The 12,714-nt window shown below is 49.8% G+C and overlaps 1 protein-coding gene across 1 annotated transcript; it reads right to left on the minus strand.

The window, feature by feature from the left end:
• Positions 1–259: 259 nt before the first annotated feature.
• On the minus strand, positions 260–12,630 carry TMEM259 (transmembrane protein 259). Its single transcript, XM_010297315.1, is given in 12 exon segments — positions 260–958; positions 961–1,113; positions 1,992–2,091; positions 2,485–2,617; positions 3,222–3,305; positions 3,620–3,677; positions 4,588–4,688; positions 5,040–5,162; positions 7,178–7,288; positions 9,474–9,588; positions 9,911–10,177; positions 12,397–12,630. Coding segments are annotated over 12 exon segments (2,178 nt in total).
• Positions 12,631–12,714: the final 84 nt, after the last annotated feature.

Below are 12,714 nucleotides of genomic sequence, written 5' to 3' on the forward strand. Positions count from 1 at the left end.
GCCTGCAGCCTCGGCACGAGGCCGTGGGAGCGAAGGCCTCGTCCCTCCCTCCCGGCAGTCCCCCGCGCAGCAGCCTCTCTTGGACACACGCACAGACGTGCTTTTCCCAGGGGAGTTCGCGGCAGCACCTTTTCTCTGTCCCAGCTGCTCTGCCTCCGCTAAGAGGAATTCATGGGTTAAGGATGATGGTGAAGTGAGAAATAGTAACAAACGAAATCCAAATGCCTTCCTGGCAGTCCAGAACAACAGTAACAGGGACTCAAGACAGGCTCCCCAAGTCTGGCTCCGAGCAAGGGGTGGAGCTAGGCGTACTATCTGCTGGTGCTGGGCAAGGGCTGCTTTCCCCCTGGTCCCCAAGGGCACGACCCAAAGGTCTGTCCTGATCAGCGTCCTCCACAAAGGCTGGCGGGGTCTCCGCCACGCTGCTCTTTGCAGCGCAGTTCTTCCCACTAGGTTTTGCTTGGCTGTCTGAGCCCTCGACAGCCTCAGTCTGCTGCGGAAAGGAAGGGCTGGGGACGGAGGGCCCCTCCTCCTGCAGCGGGACGAGGGGCACAGCCTCTGCGGTGGGGGGAACATCTGCTGCAGCCACCACAGATGTTGAAGTGACTTCAATGGTGATAGAACCCATGGCTGTCTCCGGGTGGTCGCTGCTGACCCTGATGCGGGCAACCAAACCAGAGGCAGCGGCAGCATCCTGAGGGTTGCCGTTGGCCATGGCTTCGTGCACCACATTTGGCTCCAGGAGGGTAGTGCTCAGGTCGGAGAGAAATGAGGCTTCTGTAACGATGGCGGCGGTCTCGGCTACCCAGTTCAGATCGCTCCCAACAGAAGCTGCTGTGGCAGCGGCGATGACGCTGGAGGCCTCGCTGGGAGTCAGGGCAGCCGGGCTGCCGCTCTCCCCAGAGGGCCCGGCAGCCAGGTGGGGGCGGCGGGGGGCCCCAGCGAAGGGGGCCGCGGGACGGGGGCAGCCGTAGTGTTGTTGTTGAGGTTGTCTTGGAGTGTCGTCTGAGTGCCCTGGCCCACCTGCTGGTTCTGCAACAGCATCTCCTGGATCCTGATCTGCTGGAGAATGGCTGGCAGCTCATAGTGGTGGAAGAAGTAAATCATTGAGTGCTAGAGAAGGTAAAGGGAAAGGAGTCACTCATTGGGCTTGGCTGCGAGCCCAGACATACCTCAGAAAACTATGCTTTCCTCTTGCTGTAACGACAGTGACTGGAGAATTTGGCTGCTCTGATGGCCAAGAGGTTATCTGAAATTTTGGAAAGATTTATCCCTTCCACTGTGACTCCTGACAGCTGCTTTTATAGTTTCTCTCTGAAGACAGGCAATGGAGTACAACCCCCCTTCCCTTGTAAGGGCTGAGAATGAGAAGGGTAAAGGCATTTCTCTGGCCCATTCCCAGTTCCCTCTCTCCATCCCGCAGCAAAGACGGCACGTCAACAGCCAGAGACACACAAAAGGCGTGCTTGAACCGGGATATGGGAGACATCAATTTGGAGCTGGTCTTGCCAGCATCTTTACTGCACAGGCCTGACCAACTCCTCAGCCTCTGCAAGGGACATCCTCAGTGGGATTTCTTCCAGAAAGACAGGATCAAAATCCTTCCCTAATACCTTCCAAAACTCAACTTGACATCAGCCTACTATCAGTCAGGTGGCTGCATTTGAGCCAGTGACCAAAAAGTCCTGCTGTTCGATAGCCTCCTGCTGCTTTTCCTTTTCCAAACCAGGGATCATTTCAATCTCTTATATCCATAAAAATTGCTACTCAAATTCAGCTTGACAAGAAGTTCGATAAAGCCCTACGTACAGTTACTTCCTTCACTTTGCTCCCACCGGCTGTGCTGTTAAAACCAGCAACATAGCAGTTTAAACCGTGGGCAGCCAGGCCCCTCTGAGGCGGGCGGAGCGACCAGGACCGAGTTCCCAGGATGGTACCGGCCTCCACGCGGCTGGTTGCACTAACGTGCAGCAGAAGTGGCAGCTGCCCACCTGGATGAAGAGCCACGAGGTGACGAGAGCCAGGCTGCTGTACTGCCCGTTGAATCGATAGTGGTAAGCATAGAAGGCAAAGTGGTACAGATAGAAGAACCTGGACAGAAAGGCAATAAATACCAGGAAACATCAACAGACAGAACAAACGTGAGTTTCTTTCTACTCCCAACTCTCTTGTGAGCTGGGGCACTCTGCACAGGGCAGCTCAAACTCACATTAACAGGTAATTAGAATTGCTTCACTATGAACAGGTCTTCAACAGGGCAAAACAAAGGGCAGGGAAAGGATTGAGGTGATTCTTCAGATCCAGGCACAAACCCAAACAGTAAGCAATTGCACGTTGGACCCTATGACATGCAGGGCAGCTCCCAGGGAGACGTACAGCAGCTCTCAAGAGTGGAAGCCCTCCTGCCTGAGAGGGCTGGAAAGGAGCTGAAGCAGCCTCCCATCAGAGAACGCGACATGCAGTGAGGTCCCAGCCAGCTCCTACCTGAGCCAATGCCTCTTGCTCGTATTGGTGTGGCAACAGATAGCGTCGTACTGGTCAGCCAGCCACACAATAAGGATGATGTAAAACGCAGTTGTGGTGTCATTGAAGAACTCTGACATAATGGCCTCCATACCTACAGGACAGAGGGTGCCTGACATCAGCACGCTGCAGGGCACAGACGCCAGTCTGGCAAAGGGCTTCCCGAGGGGTGTGTGAAGGAATCCTCTGTCACATCCAGAGCTGGGGGAGTACAGCAAGGACCACGGCAGGACAAATAGCTCTGTTTAAAGCAGCAGCTAAGGCCAAACACGTTTCACTGCTGACTGCAGCCACTGCACAGGCCAGAGGATCAGCTGGCTCCAAACAATGCAGATTCGGGGGGGGGGGGGGGGGGGGGGGGGGGGGGGGGGGGGGGGGGAGGGGGCAGGGAGGGTTTGTTGCTTGGTTTTTTAAATTCAAATTGTGCTAATGCAATGTGGTCACAGGAAGCACAAATCTGAAATGAACTAAAGTGACAGACAAAGCTTCAGTTTCTGTGATTTCCAAATGAACTGCTTTTTCAGGGGACGCAGAAGGACAATGCAGCTCACTGTGCCATCAAATTCCAGAGCCTTCCACCTTGTGATGAGTGGACATGCTAACCACCTGCCGTGGCCAGGTCAGAACAGGGAATTGCACTTTCTACAGATCCCAAAGGACTTGCTGCACATACACAAGAAGTGAGGTAATGTCCTTACCTACTAGAGCCAGAATGACAGTGAGGAGGGGAGCTGCAGGGAATGCAATTGTCATGTTCATTTCCAGCATCTGTAACAGGTCAACTGCAAGAAGGAAAACATACTATAACACAAAGTGAACGTGGGGCCATGGAACCCCCCAGCCCCACATTACTCCCCACTCAGAGCACTGCATCATGCAGTGAAGTCCACTGTCCCAAGTCCACTGTCCCTGATACTTGTCAGGAGACAGAACAGCTCTTGCAAGCACAGCAACAGGGTTATAGGGGGGATATATTCCCTGTGCAGCTACATGCAGGACCCTTCTAAACAAGGACAGTGAAGAGTACATACATGATACGCTGTGCTGGAGCAGCTAGAGTGCCCAGTACACTCTAAACCCCTTAGAAAATCCTTACCAATGAAGACAAAGATCTGATGGTGCGAGTAGCGCAACAGCATCGAAACGGACAGCGTCTGAAATACGAGAACAGAAGCCAGCGCTAGAGCCGCACAGGTCCAGGGAGTCACTTTCAGAATCACACTATGGCTTGCCTGGACAGGCAAGCCTCGGCTTGCAACGCTGTACAGCGTGCTGTGCATATCCCAGGTTTGTTAGTTTGAACGACGCAGACCGATTTCCCAAAGAGTAATTAGGACTTCACAAACAGCAATTAATCCTTGTATTACTGCAGTGAAATAGGCAGTAAGTAATTTGTTTGTAAAGAGACCGATTCTGAATATTTGAGCAGGGGCCAAACCAAAGAGCAGCAGAGCTGGAACAAGGGTTTTTTCCCATCCTACATCTGCGTTCCTCCCAGCACCTCCTAACGCCTCTCTGAGAACAGCCACCCAGCACTCCTCTCCTCCCCTCTCACTGGCCACGGTATTATTGTACAAGGAGCTGCACCAGCGGACAGTCAGACACAAAGGGAGACAATCACCCAAGACTATGAACACAGGCTTAGTTACCACTTGGGATCTTGTCTAAGACTTACCTGTAATCACCTCATACATAATCACAGGAGACTCGGTTCTATCTTGATCACTCCTGGCAAATTAGTAAGACCTGTTCTTAAAAGTCTCAGAGGACAAACTTTTGCACCCCGTGCCTTGGCACCCTGACTGTTTAACTACATTGAGATGCTCAAACATGAATCTCCCTTTTGACAAAAACCCCCCAACATTTCATTCCATTTCAGCTCCTCTGTTTGTTTCACTTTTAGGACTTTAAGAATCCACATTAAAAAAAAAAAAGTAAAAAGCAGAGCAGAACCTCATACTCCATCAGCTTAGCTTTAACAGCAGGCCTGTACTGTAACATCAAACATCTGCTGGCCAGCACCGGGCTCAGAGCGCAGGCAATGCTTAGCTCCTGTCAACTTACAAATATGACCATGATGACAAAGGCTGCCAGATACGAAGTCCTAGCCATCCACATGCTGACAAAGCGATAGTGCTCCCCAGACACCACATTGCGAAGGAAACCTGAAAAAAAAAAACCCCACAAAGCCACAAGCTCAGTGTGATTAACCCACAAATTAAGGACAAACTTCCAGTGCCTTCTAGAGAAATAGGATTTAAAGCAAATCTATGGCAACACCTCCTCACAGCAGTACTCATTATGCAGTGCAGTAAGGCAGTAGGAAATCACGTTTGCAGACAGCTCGCCCCTCCCGCTCTTTTGATTTTGTCCTTGACAATAACATTCCTACATAACACAGGGAACTGTTCCCTGCATAGAGATTAATCGATAGTCAGAAAAGGATATTCATGCATCCATCATAAAAACATCAACTGCTCTGCACAGCTGCTGAAAGCCATTCCTCCAAGCCTTACCTTTGTTTTCTTCATTTTCAGCTAAAGCTTTGACACTTGACATCAGGATGTCATCATAACCCAGGAACTCGTCCAGTAATAGGCGGCTGAACCTGTCCCCAAAGCACTGATCCCTGGTAGGATCTGGAGAAAAGACAAAAAACCATTCAGATTGTTCATACCTTAAACCATAGAGGTAGCAAGGCAAGCACACAGTCTTCTCACAGAATCGCAGCGTCACTAAGGTTGGAACAGACCTTTAAGATCATCAAGTCCAACCACCAACCCAACAACACCGTGCCCACTAAACCATATCCTGAAGTAAATTCTCATCACTCAAAAGGACACATTTGCCAGCAGACCTGCGTCTGTGTCCTGGTTTCAGCTGGGACGGAGTCAGTTTTCTTCACGAAAGCTGGTACAAGGCTGTGTGTTGGATCTGGGATGGGAATAATGCTGATAACGCGCTGATGTGTTCAGTTGTCGCTGAGCAGTCAAGGACTGTCCGGCTTCTCACGCCGGGCTGCCAGCGAGCGGGCTGGGGGTGCACGGGAAGCGGGGAGGGGACGCAGCCGGGACGCTGGCCCAGGCTGCCCAGAGGGATATCCCATACCATATGGCGTCATGCTCCGTATAGAAAGATGGGGGGGAAGGAGGAGGAAGGAAGGGACGTTTGCAGTGATGGCGTTTGTCTTCCCAAGAAACCATTATGCGTGATGGAGTCCTGCTTCCCTGGAGACGGCTGAACCCCTGTCTGCCCATGGGGAGTGGTGAACGAATTCCTTGTTTTGCTTTGCCTTTTGCTTTACTTATTAAACTGCCTTTACCTCAACACACGCGTTTTCTCACTTTTACTCTTCCGATTTTCTCCCCATCCCACCGTGGCGGGGGTGAGCGAGCGGGGGAGTGAGCGAGTGGCTGTGTGGTGCTTAGTTGCCAGCTGGGGTTACACCACGAGTCTGCACTCAGACCTTTGGCAGTATAACTAAACTGAGCAGGACTGGGAGGGAAAATGTCACACCCTGACAAACCTGGCCACACTGTCAAAATGCTAATGTCAATCAGGCCTTAAGAATTACATCAGGGCTGTCATAGTCTCTGTTGGCACAGACATTAAGGGAGTTTGCCTTCTAGGCTTGGACTGTCCCCTAGGCTCACCCCAACTAATTGCCCAGAGAAACAAGATCTGGTAGGACTCAGAGAGTCTTCAGCCATCAGCTGGCCTCAGCATGGCACTGCTGGGGCCCGCCATCCCCATCCACCCTCCTGCTGCGCAGGACACACGAATGCCTCCCCACCACTCTGAGCACTAACGAAGGCTGTTCAGTTCCGTCTCATGAAGCTGATACTGCATTCTAACTGTACAAACACTTATCAGCTTGTGAAAATAACCCAAATCTGAGCAAACCAGGAAGCATGAACACAAATAATTTTTCAGTAAATTACTAGTATACTTATGAAGGAATTTGTCTAGCTGAATTGGAAAGCCAAGGTCAGTAAACAGACATTTAACATGGAAACTGCCCATCCCCTACATGGGATCACTGCTTAACACTCCAGCCCAGCTGTACTTCCGTTTGATTAGGAGTAAGTAATGAACTCTAGTCTGATTGCCGCACTACAGCTCGTTACAGATCAATTATGATCTCAGGCATGAGAAAGTTTGAGACCATTATTTCTGACATGGACAGGTCTTAATGGAGCAAATGACAAAAGAGAACGCTGTTCCGGGAAAACGGTCTGCTGGTGCTGACAGGGGAACAGATGTACGCTGAGACAGTGCTAAGCAGATCTGCTCAGCTTCGTCCCCGACACATGCACAATCACTCTCGCCACTGGGCTCTAACATTGCACTGCTGCTGCTCCACACTGAGCCTAGACCTTCAGTACCACGAGGCTCTTCCTTCCTCAGTAGGAAAACTGTGCTAGACATAACATTAGGGCTCACTAAAACAGGCTCCACCATTTCAGACTTCTCTTGGAAAGGTACGACCTACTAAAGCAATGAACACTCCATAAAGCAGCTCTCCTGCATGGAAAGTGAGCGCCATCAACTGTTATAAATAGTCTCCACAAGACTAAAGAGGAAATAGCGCGTAGGTATCTCTGCAGAGCACTTACCCACTCCTGCACCAGAGTGGGCTGGCTCCCTCACTCACCCAAAGTCACCACCATGACCGGGATGCTGAGGCGCTGGCGAGTGCTCTGGGACAGGCGCAAAAACCCGTACTCCAGCGAGTACTCCACAATGTACTCTTCCTGCGGCCACACTGCAAGAGAGGGTGGGAAGGGAGAGTCAACAGCAGGGCTTGCAAACAATGACCAAGAAGAAATAGCACCTCTGGATTCCCCCCCCTCCACGTTCTGGAAAAGAAAATCAGTTGCAAACGCAAGGTCCAGGCTTCCTTCAACCAATTTAAAACAAATCAATACAAGTTCTTTGAAACTGCAGCCCATTCCTTTGACATTAGTCCTTAGTGTGAAACTTCTAGGAAAGCTTCAGGGCGGTAGCTCCAAGCTCTGTCGAGCATTGTCCAAAATCTGCCCACATCTTTGCCTGGCAATCCCTAGACCACTTGTTCTGGGTCTATTCAACTTCTGCTTTCTATGTGGTTTAGGAAACAGCAGGAAAATACACTTTACTCCAAGCAAACACTCCATAGGGCAAAAGCACTGGACTTCTCAGGAGACAGAGGTCACTGATGCAGTTATGTCTTTCCAAAAAAAATTCTGGTGCCTGAAGTTTCCTTGATTTTTTTTTTTTTTTTAAAAGAAAGTTCAAAACAGATGCTTTCTGCTACATCATCTCCAAAAGGACAAAACCTCCTGCTAAGCCAGAGCCAAGCAGTTTAATCCCTGACCTTTCAAACTGTCACAGCGTATCTTGCAAGAGGTGAGGGGAGGCAGCTGTCAGGCATCTCACAACAACACAGCAAAAAAGTTAAAAGGATACAATAACTTAAAAGAAATGTACCTGCCTCTTCTGACTTACAGAGACACATCACTGACAGAAATGCCCACTTCACTTGCCTGCCTCTGATCCCACTTCTTGGGCAGCAAATACAGGCGAGTGTGTTTGTTTCATCTTTTGTTTCCATTATAAAACAGTTTTAAGCTCAAACGGAAATAAAATGTTTAAATATCAAAAGAATTACTTCCTTTGTATCATAACAAATTTTTCCACAGTAAAATATTCTGTCTAAACATCAAATTTGGTGTACTTATTGCACAAGAAACCTGGAAAAACAATAAAAATAGGTATTTGGGGATTTGGGACCCATTTGAAAAGATTAATTTTTTAACTACATTGGGAAGCAGCATGAATTCTCTCTCCTACCACACTGCTGGATCATTTCTGAGCAGGCGTTCAAGCAAATCAAGACACAGCCCATCAGTGTACGCAGCACTGTACAACGTGACTCTCTTACAGAACTTAGGCAACTATTAATAAAGGTATTGTGCCAAAAATATTTACTGCTCTCTAGTCCTATGTGACTTAATGATCTTAAATTCAGGACTAATGAGTTCTGGATCAGCATCAAGCAAAACCACTGCAAGACCAAGGGAACAGTGCCGCTGCAGTGTCCAGTCTCACAATCCTCCACAGCTGGAACACCCAGTACTTCCGAAGAGCAAAGAATTCCAGTCTTTCCAGGGGTATAAGCGTAGGTAAAAAAGGCAAATTAAGTAAGAATCCAATTGCCATGTTTCTATTTTAACATGAGGGGTTTTTTTAAATAGATTTCTTCCCCTAACCACTAGAAACAAAAGTTTTCCAACACTAGAATTCCATTTTAAATAATACAAAGCCACTAAATCTCCCTCTAGAGTTTATGAGGCATTAGCAGCTTAAGTTGTGCCGGAACAAGGGGAAGGATAAAGCAGGATAATATCCTGAATGATGCAGAGCAGCAATGCTGTATCCCGCAATCCGCTAAAACTTGCTCGGTGGCTTTCAGGATTAATTAGCTATTCCAAGTACTGGTGTTGTCTCAGGCACCCAAAATACAGCCCAAACCCTGTTAATAGGAGGAGGAATGTGCACGGTCACTGGGATCCCTGCAGATCTCAGGAGGATAGTGAACTGCTCAGAAGAGGGAGGTTCACTTTCATCTGAGGTATCTGGCACCGATCACTGCAGAAACACGATGCCAAACCAAGAGGCTTCGGCAAATTTTTCAGCCCAGACGACCTCTGACTCCCAGCCTCCCTCCAGCCGAACGAAAGATGTTGCTATAGATCTAGTGTTAGTATTGACAAGATTAACCACAGGTGAATGCATCAGGGAAGACATTTAAGGTTACCATGCACGTGCCCAGAGAAGCCAGAAGGAATGAGACGTGCAGGGAAGATGCAGGGGGGGAAGGAGAGAGCACAGATGGCAGTGTAAGTTGTCTTTACCTGCTCTGGCTAGCATCTCAAACTCGGACACAGTCTCCCTCAGAGGCTGCATACCTTTAGTGGCTGCTTCACTAAACGAGAACTCCTGGCTTTCATTGTGGGTCAGTGCCTCGGTGCTGCTCACCCTGGATGGCTTGAGGAACACCTTGGGCTCGATATCCAGCTCAAACTGTTGGAAAATCAGGGCAGGGAAAGTCATGTTAGCAGTCACTTCAGCTCCCATCTTCTGTGCTCCCTCTGTGGCCACAGCAAGGGCCTCTACCACCAAAAGGAGGACAAGAGAGGCCACTTTCTCAGGCATTACTTTCTATCTTAAACCATCAGAGGCTAATGTGGAGGTTCAGGAAAAGCCAAGGAAGACACTCTGCTTGCAGGTGACCAAGGGATCACAGGGGGACTGTGGCATACTTAAGATTCTAACAAACCACTTCTCCCCAAACTGACACCCAGGTTCCCATCTCTTTCTGTGTACACAAGGAACACATCTTTACCTTGATAGAGCTGTTTTCAAACATATCCACAGACATTTCCTCCTCTTCCTCCTCCTCTTCCTCAGCTGTGGACTCAACCACCATTCCTGGGAACTTCTCAACACCACAGAATTGCAGGAAGATGGGGGCTCGGCTCGAGTTGCGCTGTATTTCCACCCGCAAGATGCCATCACGTGGCCATTTCTCTCGCACGTGCTCCAAGCAGTTAATGGGTGAGCGGGAGAAGGCGATGTGAATGTAAGCCAGGATGAAGAGCACAAAGAGAGCCTACACACAGCAAGGAACAAAGCAGAGACCATCAGCCCAACCAACCTTGCCTCATTTACAAGCTCCCCAGTTTTAACCATCTCTTCTTTGCCCATAAAGACATTGGGTTAATTTGAACAAACAGATTTGCAAGTGGACAAGAGCTTTTATGCCTTCCAGCCCCAGTGGTCTCTGCATCAACAATAAAGCAGCCCAGAATCAGGCAATTTCAGCACTACCGTATCAACAGGGGAACACAGCAGAGAGCGCAGCAAGAACAATCTCCTTCTGTTCACAAGACCAGAGCTGCCACCGATACCTGTGCAGTACATGCGTCCTGATGAAAGCACAGGTCACACGCACAGGTCCTGCAAACCAACACCATCCCCAAAACGACTGCACTGCAGGCAAACCAACCAAACACAGCACCAACGTGCGGTGAGGCTCCAGAGCATACTGAAAGAAAGAGAAATGCATCCGTGGCTTTCAACCATTCCCTCCTCAGCACTGTGTTTCCTGTTGAAGCTCAGAGAACTGTCCAACTTTACAGAGTAAAGCAAACCTCAGCAAAAGACAACCCACCACAAGAGCAGGACAACACAGTCCCATGGCAGAACCACCAGCTCCGCATCGAGATCTGCCACTTGCCGCTGCGAGGTACAGACTCCACCGCGGCGGAGGTTGAGCTGGCCTGCCGAGGCGGGGCTCACAGAGCATTGCCACTCCCTTGCCCTAGCTCAACCCAAGGAACAGCTATAAAGCCACAGCAAAACAAAGTGGATTAATAAAATTCATTCCCTATAGTGAAGGTGGTAAATTTAGCACAATGTTACCCAACACCGTTCAAAGTTCACAGCTGAAAGCTCCGACAAACACTAGTACAGTAAGCAGTACAGCTGAGTTTCATACAATCACTTTCCAACTGCATTAAGATACTCATTCCTAATTAAACTAGCTGTCCTTGCTACATTTCGTTCTTGACCTATTTGCTATGAATAAACAGACTAGTAAACATCACATCTGCAGAGGAGCTGCATAGGAGGATGCTAGGGAAGGTAAATCAGAAACACCTCCCTCGTCGCAGGAGGAGCCACGACAAAGCCGGCAGAATCACGAGCAGTTTCAGGACTCTGAATGGCAGCACGCAGGACCATGGTCTCTGACTTCACCTCCTACCATGCACAGAGATGAGACCAGGCTGAAGTCTGGCTGACTCCTAACCCTGTGGGCGGGAGCAGGCTGTTCTAATACTCTTACTTCCTTGGGAGTGCTTTGATCAGAAGCAGACAGCAGCAAGAACCACTACCAGCCAGACCGCTCGCTCTGCCTGACAGCCTCACCGTTAGCACCATCCCCATTCCAGTCCCCCCGTCTGCATGAATCCAGTTATACAACGGGGAGAAAAACAGAGAGCAAAGTTAAAACCCTGAACACTTCTTGGGAGGGAAGAGATCGTATATGTGTAGTATGAGACAAGTCATCCTAAATCTCTTCTTGCTTTGCACAGCTGAATTTTAGAAACTCAGAGTAGAAGCACGCTGCTGTCACCTGGCACGTTCCTCTCCCCTCTTCCCCTTACTCTGATTTCCCATATTGGTGCTGGCAAGATGTTTCAGCGCGTGCCCTGGAAGCCACAATGCAGGATTTAACCTACAGGCAGTTCACCCTGCGGACACTGACAGGCCCCTCTGTGGGTCTCCAACCCTGCACCCACATCAACAAAAAAGCGGGTGGGTTTTTACCCTGTTACACAGGGTTTGATACTGCACAGGTACTGACTGTGAAAAAGAAACGGGGTTAAAATCGGGTTGTGCATTAATCTCTTCCAGAAAAGACTCCAACATCAAATATATCACGTATGCAATGTATCCAAAAAGAGTGATTGCTTAGAAACAGAAATCTTTCATGCCCACAACCCTAGACCTGACCCACACCAGCCTGGCTGCCCAGGAAGCTGGCTCAGTGATTTCCTTTCTTATTTCTAGATCCGGTATCACAGCTCTGGTGCTATGGGGCCACCACAGATCGTTACAACTATTCACACCTTCCTCCCAGAAGGGAGGCCCACCGGAGCTCAGTGGACAGCTTGGGGGAGGTGACCCAAACACAGACTGTGACCTCTAGCAGAGCCAAGCTTTTACGTTTATAAGGAAATTTATGCCATAGTGCCCGACTGCAGGCTAGCAAGCGGAACGTCCAAAGCGCGCCCCCCCCCCCCTGCCACAAAGCCCCCCTCTCACCTTGAGGAGGACAAAGAACTCGAAGACGCGGCGGAAGGAAGGTGGGAAGAGGCGAGCGTAGGTCACTGCCATCTTGAAGAAGAGCGCGTGGAAGAGGCGATCGCGCACATTGATCAAGGGGTTCTGGTTGAGGTTGGGATTGCGGACGCCCCGGTTGTTCCCCGCGGCAGCCCCACCACCCCCGTTGTTGTTGGCCGGGTGGTGGTTGTTGGCGTTCGGCTGGTTCTCCGACATCCTGATGCCTGCGGCCGGAAGAGCCGATCCTCCTCCTCAAGCGCTGCCTCCGAGGGGCCGGGGAGAAGCCCCGTGCCGGGAGCT

Source organism: Phaethon lepturus, unplaced genomic scaffold, assembly GCF_000687285.1.
Source record: "Phaethon lepturus isolate BGI_N335 unplaced genomic scaffold, ASM68728v1 scaffold25771, whole genome shotgun sequence".
In the NCBI taxonomy this organism is placed as follows: domain Eukaryota; kingdom Metazoa; phylum Chordata; class Aves; order Phaethontiformes; family Phaethontidae; genus Phaethon; species Phaethon lepturus.